The 15,018-nt window shown below is 41.2% G+C and overlaps 1 protein-coding gene across 1 annotated transcript in view; it reads left to right on the top strand.

Annotated features, from left to right (window-relative positions):
- Positions 1 to 12,175, top strand: part of KCNQ5 (potassium voltage-gated channel subfamily Q member 5) — a 495,907-nt gene extending 483,732 nt beyond the window's left edge. The window contains exons 11-13 of the mRNA XM_028097505.2: positions 4,360 to 4,491; positions 6,309 to 6,435; positions 7,764 to 12,175. Coding sequence (XP_027953306.2) covers positions 4,360 to 4,491; positions 6,309 to 6,435; positions 7,764 to 8,726 — 1,222 coding nt within the window. The 3' untranslated portion in view covers positions 8,727 to 12,175. The remainder of the gene's footprint in view (positions 1 to 4,359; positions 4,492 to 6,308; positions 6,436 to 7,763) is intronic.
- The last annotated feature ends 2,843 nt before the right edge of the window (positions 12,176 to 15,018 follow it).

The raw sequence follows: 15,018 nt of genomic DNA, 5'->3' as shown, positions 1-15,018 counted from the left end.
TAAATTACTGGTTTCTAAAAATACTTTTGTTATTAAACATTCCCTCCACATTTATAAAACATATTGCTCGATTTAGAATTTTCTTATCTCACCTCAGACCTCTTCAATGTTTCCATTTTCAACCTACAACAAAGACAGTTAAGACAAATCTATTTGTTGTCCAGGGGTGCCTGGCTGGCTCAGTCAGTGGAGCCTGCCACTCCTGATCTTGGGGTTGTGGGTGCAAGCCCCATGTTGAGTGTAGAGGTTACTTAAAAAACTAAAATAAAATAAAATATTTTTTTAAAAAAGAAAACATATTTCTTGTCCATCTTAGAAAACTTAATCCTCAATAGGAAAAATGTTTTTTTTACACTCAGTAATGTCCTGCTAAGTGCTTAGCAACCAGCAGTCCTCAATGGGAAACTGATGGTCTTCTGTGGTGTTTGGGTATGGCCACATGAGGACAGGTATGCAAAGCTGAGTCAATATTAAAGTTCTTAATAGGCTTATCATTGATTCCTATGCATTATATCACTCCGTGGGGGTATTGCTTTCCCTCCATTGCTTTACTTACAGACTTTCCTACTTTCATGGTAGGAAATCAGTTAAAAATTGGATTAATAATACCATTTTAGGGCTCCTGGGTGGCTCAGTTGGTTAAGCGACTGCCTTCGGCTCAGATCATGATCCTGGAGTCCCGGGATCGAGTCCCGCATCGGGCTTCCTGCTCAGCAGGGAGTCTGCTTCTCCCTCTGACCCTCTTCCCTCTCGTGCTCTCTATCTCTCATTCTCTCTCTCTCAAATAAATAAATAAAATCTTTAAAATAATAATAATAATACCATTCTAGTTATTTGAAAAAGAGGAGTATATGCAGGAGCCAGCTTGTACTGACTCTCAGGAGCTGAATGTTACATTTTTGGGAATTTTGCTGCTTGTTAAATACAGCCATTATTAAAAATTAAATTGTATAAACTCACAATAAAATGAGTTATATTAAAAACAAAGGCAATACATATTCAACGCTCACTACTTCCTAATCACTGTACTACATATTACTCTCTATGTCCTCGAGTTATACACATCTATTGTATCTGTATGGTATACTATCTAATGATATAATATTGCACATCTCTTCCCAACTTCTTGCTCAGTGATGTCACATTGATAGCTTGAAATATGAACTATATAGGAGTATTTGTACCATGGAAATTGGCAAACAGTACAAATCAAAATTATAAATATTGATCAAAATTATAAAAAATGGATTTTCCTTTAATTTGGCTAGTTCATAAATGGTAAACTATGCAAATAAAATGAAATTATCTATGGTCTGCTTAAAATATGACTGAGTATGGACCAGAGTATAATACTGTCTATTGAATGCCTTCAAATTGTTTTTCTGTTAAAGTACTGGTGAAAGGAAAAAGAGAAAAGCAACATGCAACTCTTGAGACAAATTACCATAGAGAATTCACACAACTCCCTGCAAGAAACAAGGGCAGGCCCCCATGAGGACAAAACAGGTCATTCAGTTTGGAGGTATGTGGGTCCACCGCTGGGCAGCCACGCCACAGACCACAAATGCCTGAGCTACAGCCCATGGGAATACACTAACTCATGCCAAAGCTCGTCTCTCTGCATGTAGCGTGTTTTCTACCACCATAGCCAAGGGAAAAAAAAAACTGCCAAAGATCCCAGCCAATCTTTTCAACATCTGAAGAATTGATGCCATGGGAACCCAGGAGGTGATGTGAGAGTGAGAACCAGACAGATCTGGGTGGGATCCTGGCTTTGCGTCGCACTGGTTGCTTGTGTGGGGGCAAGTCACATAGGTTCTTTGACTCTCAGTTTCCCCAGATTTGAAAGGGAAATAAGACTGTCTTAAGTGCTATTGAAGATAAGACATCTAAAGTACTTCACTTTTAGAGGCATTTGGGTGGCTCAGTCAGTTAAGCATCTGCCTTCGGCTCGGGGCATGGTCCCAGGGTCCTGGGATCAAGCTGCATCAGGCTCCTTGCTCAGTGGAGCCTGCTTCTCCCTCTGCCCCTCCACCTACTCATGCTGTCTCTCTTGCTCTCTCTCTCTCTCAAATAAATAAATAAAAATCTTTAAAACAAAAAAAGAAGGTACTTCATATAACAAATGGTAATATTATTGAAAACACAAACAACAACGATTAAAAACCACCTAGGGAAGTACAAAGATGATTTTTTTCCTTTTTCCCCCCACCCACCCAGGCACCATTAGCTACTCTGAAGGTAAGTAAAGAGGGCTTAGGCTGTTGGATTAGCTTTTCTTCTGGTTTTATTCTTAATATTACCTAGATGAACGGATCTTTTCTTTTTCTCTTTCCTGCCTTCTCTTAATTCAACAAATGTTTCTTTCCACTGTGTATCAGGAAGTGTGCTCAGCTCTGAGTACACAGTGTTGAAGAAGAATGGTGATAGTAACGGGGTAGAAGTAGCAGTAGTAACAAGAGCTAACATTTATTAAGCACCACCTGTTGAATAAAAGAGGCCCACCCTGCTTTCATGTAGTTGACAATTTAGTGTGGGGAAACAGATATTTAAAAAATAATTACTGGGGTGCCTGGGTGGCTCAGACTTTCAAGCGTCTGCCTTCGGCTCAGGTCATGATCCCGGGGTCCTGGGATCGAGCCCCGCATCGGGCTCTCTGCTCAACGGGAAGTCTGCTTCTCCCTCTCCCTCTGCCTGCCGCTCCCCCTGCTTATACTCTTTCTCTCTCTAATAAAAAGAAATAAAGAATCTTTAAAAAATAATAATAATAATTACTCGGGGCCAAAAATTTCACAGGGTAGCTATTTCACTAGTTTTCGCAGTTTTTTTTTTTAATATAGGAGACTGAGCCCTAAACAAATTTGATAAACAAATTTGCAACTAAAGCTAAATACTAAGAGGTTAAAATAAAACAGATTTCCTCTACTTTCCTCTGAATAAAGCTTCAGTGTTTCTGCAAACAAAAACAAACAATAAAACAGACCAAAAAAATTTATCCTGAATAAAGAAGAGATTGGTGGAGAAAATATGGTAGAGAGAGGAAGTAAGAATGTTATAGATAAATGATTCCAAAATAATTAGGATACAGTTAATTTGAAGTTAACAATACAATCACAAGTTAGAGTTTGGGGCTTCTTAACCAATAAGACAATTTGGATTCCTTGCAATCATCTATCAGGATAGGTAGTGAGTATTTTCTACATTTATACCTAATCTTCCCATTTTCCACCAAGGGAAACCAAATTGTGGTTTGCAGAACCTAATTGACTGATTCCCAGCCTGGGATCCATGAGTATGATAACAGGGATCTATGAGCCATTTAATAGTTGAAAAAACACTGGCAGGCTTAACATTTACCTGCACTAAGACTGCACAGACTCATTAAAATGTTATGCTTCTTTGCTTTCTTCAGGAATAATATCGTTATTACAGTAACTGTTTATCTTAGGCAACTTAGCTATTTATGGCATCATGGGATTTATTGATGAAATACTCTTTTAAAACATGAGGTCCAGGGTGCCTGGGTGGTTCAGTCGGTTAAGCATCTGCCTTTGGCTCAGGTCATGATCCCAGGGTCCTAGAATGGAGCTCTGGGCATCAGGTATCAGGGCTCCCTGCTCTGCTTCTCCCTCTCCCTCAGCCCCTCCCCCCTGCTTATGCTCAAGCTCGATCTCTCTCGCTCTCTCTTTCTCTCAAATAAATAAAATCTTTAAAAAAAAAAGCATGAGGTCCATGTCAGGGGAAGCAATGTAATAAAAGAGATCTCTGGTTCTGAAATCTTAGATATCCAAGCCTAGTGGATGAGTGTGTTACATTTGAAACAAAAGGAACATGGCTACCTAATCGAGCGGTATCCTGCAAAAGTAACTTATGAAAGAGAATTTTCAAAAATTTCTATACAAACGTACATTTCTCTAGAGAGACTAAGAGTTTTGCAGACACATTTGCATCTGAAATTGCATAGTTACATAAAAGACCGTTTTAACAATTTTTATATTTTTTAAGGGATGCAGTCACTAGGTGTTATTTCTTAAACTTCCGAGGGTCACATCGAAAAGGCAGAACTGCATTTTGACTTTGATTTTAATTCAGGGTTTCAGTGAACAGTAAAACGGTATAACACTTAGTATTAAGTCTCTTTTATGTGTTTTTCAACTCTCAGTGTGTGCCTCCCATGAGATGTTCTTAAATTGCCCACTATAATCGTGGGCTTTTATGTTGCATTTCTGGAGGAACCTAAAATAATTTGATGTATGACTTCTTTTTTCCCCCAGAGTTCTCATATTTACTAGCAAGCTATTTGGGTAACTTCTTTTAGCAAAGTTATGGAGATTAATATGGAATATGTTGCTCTTACAGGATTATGAAATTTCATGTTGCAAAACGGAAGTTTAAGGAAACATTACGCCCATATGATGTAAAAGATGTCATTGAACAGTATTCTGCTGGTCATCTAGACATGTTGTGTAGAATTAAAAGTCTCCAAACACGGTAAGCAATAAAAATGTGATTTGTTGTGAAGGGATAGGCATAAAAACTATCTGAGAGTAACTTCTCTGTTGTAGAGAAAACTCGGGGCTCTCATAGCTCTAATTCATTTTTCATGGATAACTGGACTTTGCTTTTAGTGTAGATTTTTATTTAAGGATATAAATCAGGCATCAAAAGCCTCCATCTACAGCATGAAGTATCTCAGTTTCCTCATCTGTAAAAATGGGGATAATGTCAGTGTTTGCTTCATAGGGTTGTCACCAGGACTGAATGAGTTACTACCTGCTAACCGGGTGCCCCGTAACTGTTAATGGTTGTCACTGATGTCACTGGAATGATTGCTGCGGCTGTTGTGTTATTCTCCAAATCCCGACTGTCCTTCAAAAAGAAGCCGTCTTTCTCCCTCGTTAAACTTTTCCCGACCGTTGGGCCCACAAAAACAGACCCTTCCCTTCTCTGACCTCCTATAGCACTGAGAGCTACCACAGAGCACAGAGACACTCATAATCTTGGTATCACTGTGCCCGAGAATTGGATTCAAAAACGAGTGGTTGGCTCTTGTGTTGTGCCCTGGGTGCAAGTTTACTCCCCCCTGCTCGTGACTCAGGCTGGGCCTTTGCCTTCCTTAGCATCCTGTACCGTGCCAGATACACACTGTCTCCCTGGTGAGCATCTTAAGAAATGAGTTCGATATGTTACTGCAGCCACGTTTGATTGTGTTATCTTGAAGCCAGAACGCTCAGTCATCTCAGTTTTTTAAGAGTCTTGCTTCGTTCTCAGGCACAAATTACCTGTGTTTGTGTTTGAAGAGTTTTTTAAAACACAAGGAGAGAGTCATAAACATTTGTTTATATGCCCACAGCACACTTAGCCCAGCGGGAGGCATATACTGGGCCCTTAGTAAACCACCTGGTGATCAATTCTAGAAATCACAGTTTGTTCGTTCGTTCATTCGTTCGTTCATTTATCCAGCAGACAATTATTGAGCGCTTAATGTGTGCCAGGCACTATGGACATTCAGAGATTAATAAAATAATGACTTAGTCCTTGTGGAGTTTGCAGTATAACATATTAGATGTCATGACAGGAGGTAGGCACTGCCTGTAAACTGGAACGTTGAGTCTGTACCCCTGATAATTCAGCTCCAACACACGCACAAAAGAAAGTAATTCCCATTTCAGTGGATCAGGTCTCCTTGGAAATGGTTGTAACTCATCCTGTGGTCATGTTACAATCTCTGCCCACGTGGCCATGGTCTTCCAAGTCCTTTAATAGAACTATTATAAAACAAGTGTTTGTATAAAGTTGAACTGCTACAGAAGTTGTAGAACTAATTTTAAGTTTCCAGCTCATGGGGTGTCTATTCTCCAACTAGAATTCCAAAAAGCGGAGTCGGATCACTTTCTGTCTGCTTAGCTCCCGCATATCAGTTGTATAGTAAATGTTCACTGAAGAATCTGTTCTATTAACATGAAATAATCATAATTATGATTTTGTCATATTTTCAGCAGTTAAATTCAGGAAATGGCTGTTTGAAGATGGAAACAGACAAATTACTTTGTAGTTTAGGACAATTCCACCTCCAGAAGATTGCTCATAAGTGACTTCGTCATGGACCAGAATAATGAGAAATTAATCTCATGTGTAATTCTCATGTTAAGAAAATAAGCACATCAACTGGAACATGTTCATTCTTACATCATCTAACATGAATTAAAGATAATTGTCTTTCATTTTTCTTTTCAAAACACTTCATTCTGTTCTGGGGCAATCTCCGTCTTCAGCATTTATAATCAGATCTCCTCTTTCTCTGATAGTGTTGACCAAATTCTTGGAAAAGGGCAAATCACATCGGATAAGAAGAGCCGAGAGAAAATAACAGCAGAACACGAGACCCCCGATGACCTCAGTATGCTCGGCCGGGTGGTCAAGGTGGAGAAGCAGGTACGATCCAACTGTAGTGGCTAACTTTTCCATCTGAATTTTTTTAATCAGAAATGTAGGTCATTTGATGTATTTTAGTGACTAATAAATTTTTTAGGATTTTATTTATTTATTTGAGAGAGAGAGAGAGAGGGACAGAGAGAGAAGCAGACTCCCCGCTGAGCAGGGAGCCTGATGTGGAACTTGACCCGGGGACCCTGGGATCATGACCTGAGCTGAAGGCAGACACTTAACCGACTGAGCCACCCAGGCTTCCCAGTGATTAATATATTTTAAAGGAAGAAAATCAAGAAAGAGTGAATGAAACTACATTTTTTGTACATAGACAGTGTTCTCTAAAACACTTGGATTTCCATATAAGGAATAAACAATTTCATCTCATCTATGAATACTTGAACTAGAAGCAACTATAGATTTTCCACAGTAAAATAACAGAGATCTATTTTTCATATGTGTTTTGGTAATTGTCACTGTCTCTCTTTTTCACTCTTTTTAAAAAAAAACAAAACCTCAGTTGTTAACCCTGAAGCTGTATCTTCTCATACAAAGATAATTGTCCAAACCAAGAAACAGAGTCTTAACTATAGAGAACACCCTGATGGTTACCAGAGGGGAGGTTGGGGGTGGGGGGGTGTTAAATAGGTGAAGGGGATGAAAGAGTATACTTATCATATGAGGACTGAGTACCTTTTGGAATTGCAGAGTCACTATACTGTATACCTGAAACTAATATAACACCGTATGTTAACTAGACTGGAATTAAAATTAAAAACAATTAAAAAAAGACGACAGTTGTCCAGAAATCAAATTGCTTCCCCCAATCTAATCAAAAATATGTCAAGTATTAATTCGGAAGCATTTTGTACCTTTATTTTTAAATTCAGAATCACCTACATTGATATTTAAGGTCTTAATTTAATTAGAGGAGTCCCTGACTAGACCGCAGTAGAGTCCCAGAATGATTTCTTGGAGGAGGCTTAGCAAAGGCAACTTGATTGGGTTGGCAGTCTTGCAGTTGCTTTTGTATAGTGCTTATATGTTTTTTTGAGAACATCAATTGTTCATTTTAAAGAGTTAGCGGGGAGGGGTACTGGGGGGAGATTATGTAGAGACCAAAACGAACCTCTCCTCCCAAATCAGACCCTTGGCTGCACCACGGATAGACGTACGTGCATTCTGAGGTTGTACTAAAGTTCACCACTACATTAGACTTTGTACTCAATATTTAACTGTATTGACACACTCTGACTGCACTGTTTTAATTCTAGAAATGAAGCTCCTTCTTACAACAGGTTATACTCATACGTGACCAATTTCCCCACTCTTAGGTACAGTCCATCGAGTCCAAGCTGGACTGCCTACTCGATATATATCAACAGGTCCTCCGGAAAGGCTCTGCCTCCGCCCTCACTTTGGCCTCATTCCAGATCCCACCTTTTGAATGTGAACAGACATCTGACTATCAAAGCCCCGTGGATAGCAAAGACCTGTCCAGTTCCGCACAGAACAGTGGCTGCTTATCCAGATCAGCGAGTGCCAACATCTCCCGAGGCCTGCAGTTCATTCTGACGCCAAATGAGTTCAGCGCTCAGACTTTCTACACGCTTAGCCCTACTATGCACAGTCAAGCAACACAGGTGCCAATGAGTCAAAGTGATGGCTCCGCAGCAGCGGCCACCAGCAACATTGCAAACCAAATAAATGTGGCACCTAAGCCAGCAGCCCCAACAACTTTACAGATACCGCCTCCTCTCCCAGCCATCAAGCATCTGCCCAGGCCAGAGACCCTGCACCCGAACCCCGCAGGCTTGCAGGAAAGCATTTCCGATGTCACCACCTGCCTTGTTGCCTCCAAGGAAAATGTTCAGGTTGCACAGTCAAATCTGACCAAGGACCGTGCTCTAAGGAAAAGCTTTGACATGGGGGGAGAGACTCTGTTATCTGTCCACCCCGTGGTGCCCAAGGACTTGGGCAAATCTCTGTCGGTACAAAACCTGATCAGGTCGACAGAGGAACTGAATATACAGCTTTCTGGGAGTGAGTCAAGTGGCTCCAGAGGCAGCCAAGATTTTTACCCCAAATGGAGGGAATCCAAATTGTTTATAACTGATGAAGAGGTGGGTCCCGAAGAGACTGAGACAGACACGTTTGATGCCATGCCGCAACTTGCCGGGGAAACTGCTTTTGCGTCAGACTCTCTAAGGACTGGAAGATCTCGATCATCTCGGAGCATTTGTAAGGCAGGAGAAAGTACAGAAGCCCTCAGCTTGCCTCATGTCAAACTGAAATAAGGTCTCCGTTTTCCTTCTAGCATAGCAGTTCCTTTAGCCATACATATCATTGCATGAACTATTTTGAAAGCCCTTCTAAAAAGTTGAAATTGCAAGAATCAGGAAGAACATGAAAGGCAGTTTATAAGCCCGTTATCTTTTAATTGCATGAAAATGCATGTTTAGGGATGGCTGAAATTCCAAGGTACATCAACATTAACCCACTCATTTAGTAACGTACCTTGTGTAAAAATCCTGAGAAACCAAACACTGCTAATGCTATGGGGTGTGTGAAAATGTCAAGATTAGGTCACTTAGAAGATTTGACTCTGTGTTTTGAAATTATGGTAGTAATTGGAAGTAAACAACTTCAAATTTCAGGCATTTCTGCTTTGTGATTAAATACAAAATACATTTTCAAAATTAGGCCATAATGTATATGTAAACACAATGGCTACCATCAACCGCTGCTAACAAGGTATCGAGTAAAGCAGAACTTGGGAATAATAGAAATGGCTGCTTCCTTCAAGATATATTTGCCAACCCATTCCTATTCAGTCATTTTATTATTAATGTAATTTGAATGTCGGTCTGTGTGCTTTTGGTGATTCAACGCTGTGGCAAGCAATTTTGCACATCATTTTCATGTTCTTTATGACAAGAATGTTCTTCAATTAGAAAGCGTGCAAATAATGAAATTCAGGGCCAGTGGGGCAAATAGACTATCTGACACAAGTGATTTCACGGGAACATAGTCCCTGATGGCTGAATCAACTTTATACGTGGTCAACTTCTACACGCGCGAATACAGTCCTCCTGAGTAGAAGGGCCAGTGCCCTGGGGCTGATCTCTCTGCAACGCGCCACCCTGGCTTGCCAGGGCTACCCCAAGTGTGAGAAACCATATCGAGTGTGAGAAACCATTCCCGCTGAACTGATAATACAGGCAGGATCCTGGAGAATTAGACATTTGGGTGAGACTGAGATGAGAAAGGCTTGAAAAGAATCCAGACACAACACCAGGAAGTAGGTGAAGTTAACGAAAATAGCTTTGCCCTCAGAAGGCAATGAGAGGGAGAAAAACAAACCAAAATAGAAGAACTTGATCTTTTTAGAAGCTGAATATTGCTAGGGAATTCAACTACCTAAACATCCCTTATTCTTATATATAAACGGAGAATTTTGCAAGGTATTTATTTTTTACTACACCCTGAATGTTTTTTGCTAATAACCTAGTACATTTTGCATATGGAAGGCTACAACTCAACTTCCTTTACTTTTTATACTGTAGCGAACATTTTCTATGCTCCCCCAAGAATGTTGCCCCAAACCTCTAATTAGGGGTTCCGTTTCCTGGTGTACACATTCACAGTTAGAAGCCAGTACCCCCTGCAGGGTCTGCAGATCAAAACACTGAAATCATATAGCACAGCAGCAAGGACCCAAGGGAAACAAAATGAGAGATGCATTTACCAGAAAGCAAGCCATGCCAACTGCTTGTTGGAAACCTGTCTAGCGGTCTCAGAACTTCAGCCAAGGTAACGGCATTCAAAAGGCAAGGGGGAGCCAGAGAGCACTTCAGTTCAGTTCCACTCCAGCCACAGGCCTTATGGAAGGAAGAGTTTTTTCCTTGGCAGATAGTGCTCCTCCAAAAAAACCTTCAGCAGCCAGGAAGACAAAGCAGGGATAGCAACTGGCTGTCCAAAGGCAGGAGGAGACCCTGAAATCCACCCATCCTGCCCACCTGGCTCCCCCAGCAGGCCGTCTCCAACCCCTGACTCTCCTCTGACCTTTCTTCTTCATTAACTTCTCAGTTAGTTCCCTGCCACTGTTTTGCTCCTGACCTTCGCCAGGCTTTACCCGGTCTCCATCCCCAAGTAAACCACTTCTCCGCTCTTCCTCAGATAGGCTTCTCAACCTTTGAAAATCCTTGTCCCTTTTGATAAACACTGAAATTCTAAACGCCTCCTCTTCTCAACCCACCTGGATTCTAGCACACTCCCCTGGAATGTATCATTCAGCATCTTCTTGGCTGCTGGAGACATGCAGAAGTTAGGGTCTAAATTTTTTCTCCAGTCAAAAAAAGATTTTACCAAGCTTTTAAAGCAACGGTTTTCATTTTTGAAGCACAGAATTTTAGTAAATTATGAAATGCAATTTTTCACCTACTATGTCTCCACTCAAACTGAACTTGTGATACACCCTCCCAAGGAGGTGGTACACACACACACACACACACACACACACACACACACATCATTCCACTGACCTAAAGCCAGACACCTGCCATGCACTTGGCAGGCTCTCTCCAATTATCAGTCGAGGAAGAGGAGGGAGGCAGCAACTTTCAGGTAGCACTGATTCCTGGACACACCCTGTCCTGGGTCGAACCCCACTGGCAGCAGGAATTCTGAATGTACTGGGGACCCCTCCTTAGGCCTCTCTAGGCCTCCAACACAGTACAGTTCATCCAGCGTTGCTGAAGACTGAAGATTCAGAAACAAGCCCTAAATGCATCACTGAGGTCTTAATCATAGCAAAATGTGATAAACCACGATGCGAAAAACTTTTATACATTGAAGCCATGACCATTTTGTGTGTATACCTTACTCTAGCACAAAAACTCTTGGATGTTCAAAGATAGTTGTATGAAAGCTGTAGGGTTTTGTCTGTTGTGTTACTCTCTACGGAGTTGAGAGGGGTCTCCCATTTACTCTTAGCAAAGTCCCAGTAGTCGATGCCAAATGGTGTCTTGAAGCACAATTTAGCTGAGCACTGAGCAGCCACATGCTTTCTCAGTTCAAGTTTGTCTGCCTTCTTCAATATGTAGGGTTGATCAAGCTAACACTGGCAAACATCCCTTATATGAGGTTGACTAAAAATATTGCTGTGTCTGGTCTAAATGTTTGCATTTTGTTCAATTAAATTAATATCTGTAGGTTGCAAGTTTTGTTTTAAGTAAGAGACACTTTATTGAGTTTTTAAGTCTTTATCTCCTGTTCAAAGGTGCCTTTCTCACCTCCCATTGACTCAGTGATTCTGAAAGTTTATAATTTGCAGGTGAAACAAGTCTAATAGAGAGGAGGAAATCAGGCACAGTGACTAATTCTCATGCCCATTGGCAAAGCAAAACTACAAGAAAGAACGAAACCTGAGCAACTAAATTAATGGATCACTTCATCCAACCAGACTGAGAAAATGTCAGAAACATTAACTTATCTCCCCAGAAGCTGATATTTTTTGCCTTAAATGACATGGTTGTGTTTTTGTAAGAGAAACTTAATATAATTACGTGCATTTTAAGTGAGCAGTTCTAAAAGTCGAGTATGAGAATACAGTTGTCTGTTCCTGAGAACAAATCAATCAGGAATATCATACCCATCTCAAGCTATCATTGAAATGTAATCTCCTTTGCTCTCTTTTACTGGGCTCATTTGTTTTAAAGTAAAACATTAAAAAGATGTCTATAAACAGTGTGACTATTTTTATCTGGAACTAACTGGTTGGTTCTGAACTGACTGATCCCAGTCAACCGAACTGGCTGTGTACAGATTTGGGGCTGAAATACAAAAGTTATCTTCCTGCAGTGTCAGTGAAGAAATCATTGGTAATTTGGGGAGGGGGAGATTTGCAAATGTTTTTGAGAGTGTATCATAAGAAAAATTAATTAGATGTTAATCAAAACTCAGAAAGCAGCGCATGTGAGCTTTGTATTAACTATAATAAAAGGGTGTGCTAAACAAGTAATAGGAAATCACTGGGGGACCAGGCAGGTGCGCCAACCTGCAGCCCCTGGCTACTCAGAACTACCATGTTTAGCATCCAGCCAGCCCTGCCTTACCAGGGGAGGACTTCTCCAAAAGCGATCTTTTCCTTCTTCCCTAAGATGGCCCGTTCCTTCTGTTTTCCTAGTAATTTTGCTCTAAGTATCCATGATTAATTCAAGTGGAATGTTAGGACTCTGGAATACTAAGTAACAAAGCCCTAACAGAGGCACTTGGGACAGGAGGAAGAAGTGAGGGAGTGTTATCCTGGAGGATAAGGTGAGGGGACTTCCCACTATCGCTCTGAGACCAAACAGGTATGTGCCTAGACTTGAGTGAAAATAAAATTGTTTATGGAACGTGCCTGCTTAATCAACTTAAAAGTGTAAATCACTTCCAAACACTTTTGAACTAGTTTATAGCACAATCTCTCACCCCCACCATTTAAAAGCAAAATTTACTTATGACAACTATTCTACCTTGACCATTGATAAAAATAGTTTCCCGTACCTTGAAGCAGCAACTTTTATTAGCCTGGCTTTAACTGCTTCAAAAATGTGTGAGTAAAAATTGTGGCTTTTTTTTTTATTACATTTTCATTACAACAAGATGTCACCTTCTAGCCTACCTAACTGCAAATTATTGAAGATTTTACTACATTTCAAAGCAGAAATTTTTCAGATGCATTGTGTATAAACTATAGATTTATGCAAGGCCCTGGAAATTACAGCACCACAAAACTGGTAAATGGCAAAATGTTTTTGCTCAAATAAATAAGTAAAAAATCCAAAGGTACACCTGTATGACTTACTTCTCTTTACCTGTTCACATGATTCACTTTATGTCTATCATAATTTTGGTGACTGTTTTAAGTCCAGTCTGCTCTCCTGGGGCTCCCACACACTGCCACAACACCTACACCTACTTTTTCAACTCTCTGGTTCTTTTCTTATGTTTAGTGATGCTCATCTCTCCCTTACTTGTTTCTTCTTCCTTCTCTTTTCCTTTGCCTGCATTAGTGTGACTTCCTTCCTGGATTGCCCATCCCTGCCCATTACTGTGATCCCAACGTACTCGTGCTTCCCCTTGCTGCAGCTCAGGATGCCACTTGCCTCATATGAGCCCTGAGGACATCACAGCACACACACCCCCAATCATAAGTGCTTTTGAGTATCTCTGAAACTCCTTACCTGAGCCCTCTGGGCAATGATCCAGCACCACTCTCTGTTACCAGAGATCGTACCACTGGACTTGGTGGTGGAGAGGCCTCTGCCACTCTCTGATGGGAAAACTAATTCTTCTTCCCTCGGTCGGTCCGAAGGAAGAAGAAGCTGTTGATTGTCCCCACGATTGGGTGGGGTCATTCCCATATCCCTCTTTCCCCATATCTGCTGCATCTCACTCTCGTTCTTTCTCCTCATAAACATGAGTAGGCTTCCATGTTACCAGCAACCCTTGAGAACTTACCTTCCTCTTTATTTTACCCAACATCTCACTTTCCCTTTAGAACGAAACTACTTACAAAATAAGGCACTTCCATTCCCACAGCAACCATCCACTAGCCAACACATGACAATCAGACCCATGCCCATTCAACACCACAGAAAAACCACTCATGAGTTCACCCATGACCTTCTAGAAAGCTGATTCAATGGATACATTCATCAGCATCCCCGTTGGCTTTTCTGAGGTAGTTGACACCACAGCCACTCTCTCTAAAACTGCTTCTTAGTTTGTCTCCTACTTCTCTGAACCAATCATTATTCACTTTTCCAAGCTCCCTATTGCTTTTAATCCCTTAACTGTTGGTGTTCCCACAAATTCCATCATCAGCTTCTTCCCTTTTCTTATCTCCCTTCACACTCTGCCCCAGGTTGTCTCCTTTTTTATCTCAACTACTGGATGATCCCACCCAGGCACGTATCTCCACCCAGATTACCCTCCCAAGCATCACCCAAAGTCACTTCAGATGTCCCAGACTGAACCGAAACTACTTGAGGACAGGGACATCTCACCCCCATGACACCTCAGGCTTCTCACACGATGCCGTGCATCAGGCACCCAATAATGTTGAATGAATGAAAGTGTCTTGGTCTCTCTGACCCTTTATTCAGCTTTCAGCAACTTATAACCCCTAACTTCAGAGGTCTTTCAAGTCAAGAAGAAAAGGATCACCAAGCCTCACCCACACAGTGAATTAAGCAGATTCAATCTGTTACTTCTCCCAAAGTCCTTTTCCAGATGAGTCTGGGAAGAAATTAATTAATGCCAAATAATGAGTAATCTGTATTTCTACGGACCTGGGAGAAGCAACCCCTCCCTCATCCTCCCACGCCAGGCCTCAGCATCCTTGGCCTATCCCTACTCCATCCCTCAAACATAATTGGCTCAGACCCCATAGTTGACACCCCTTCCCAGACTTTCTCCATTCACCAGGAAGACTGACTTCTCTCAAATATTACTGTAGGCTCCAAAGAAAACAGGGGGTCTAGTCTCCCTTCCCCTGTCCCTGAGCACATTCTTACTCTCCACATCTCTTTACATCCTACC

Source organism: Eumetopias jubatus, unplaced genomic scaffold (assembly GCF_037043125.1).
Source record: "Eumetopias jubatus isolate StellerSeaLion01/CBP00866 unplaced genomic scaffold, mEumJub1_p1.0 scaffold_6, whole genome shotgun sequence".
Lineage (NCBI taxonomy): Eukaryota > Metazoa > Chordata > Mammalia > Carnivora > Otariidae > Eumetopias > Eumetopias jubatus.
Note: the sequence above shows the minus strand (reverse complement) of the source record. Positions and strands in the feature narration are given on the sequence as shown.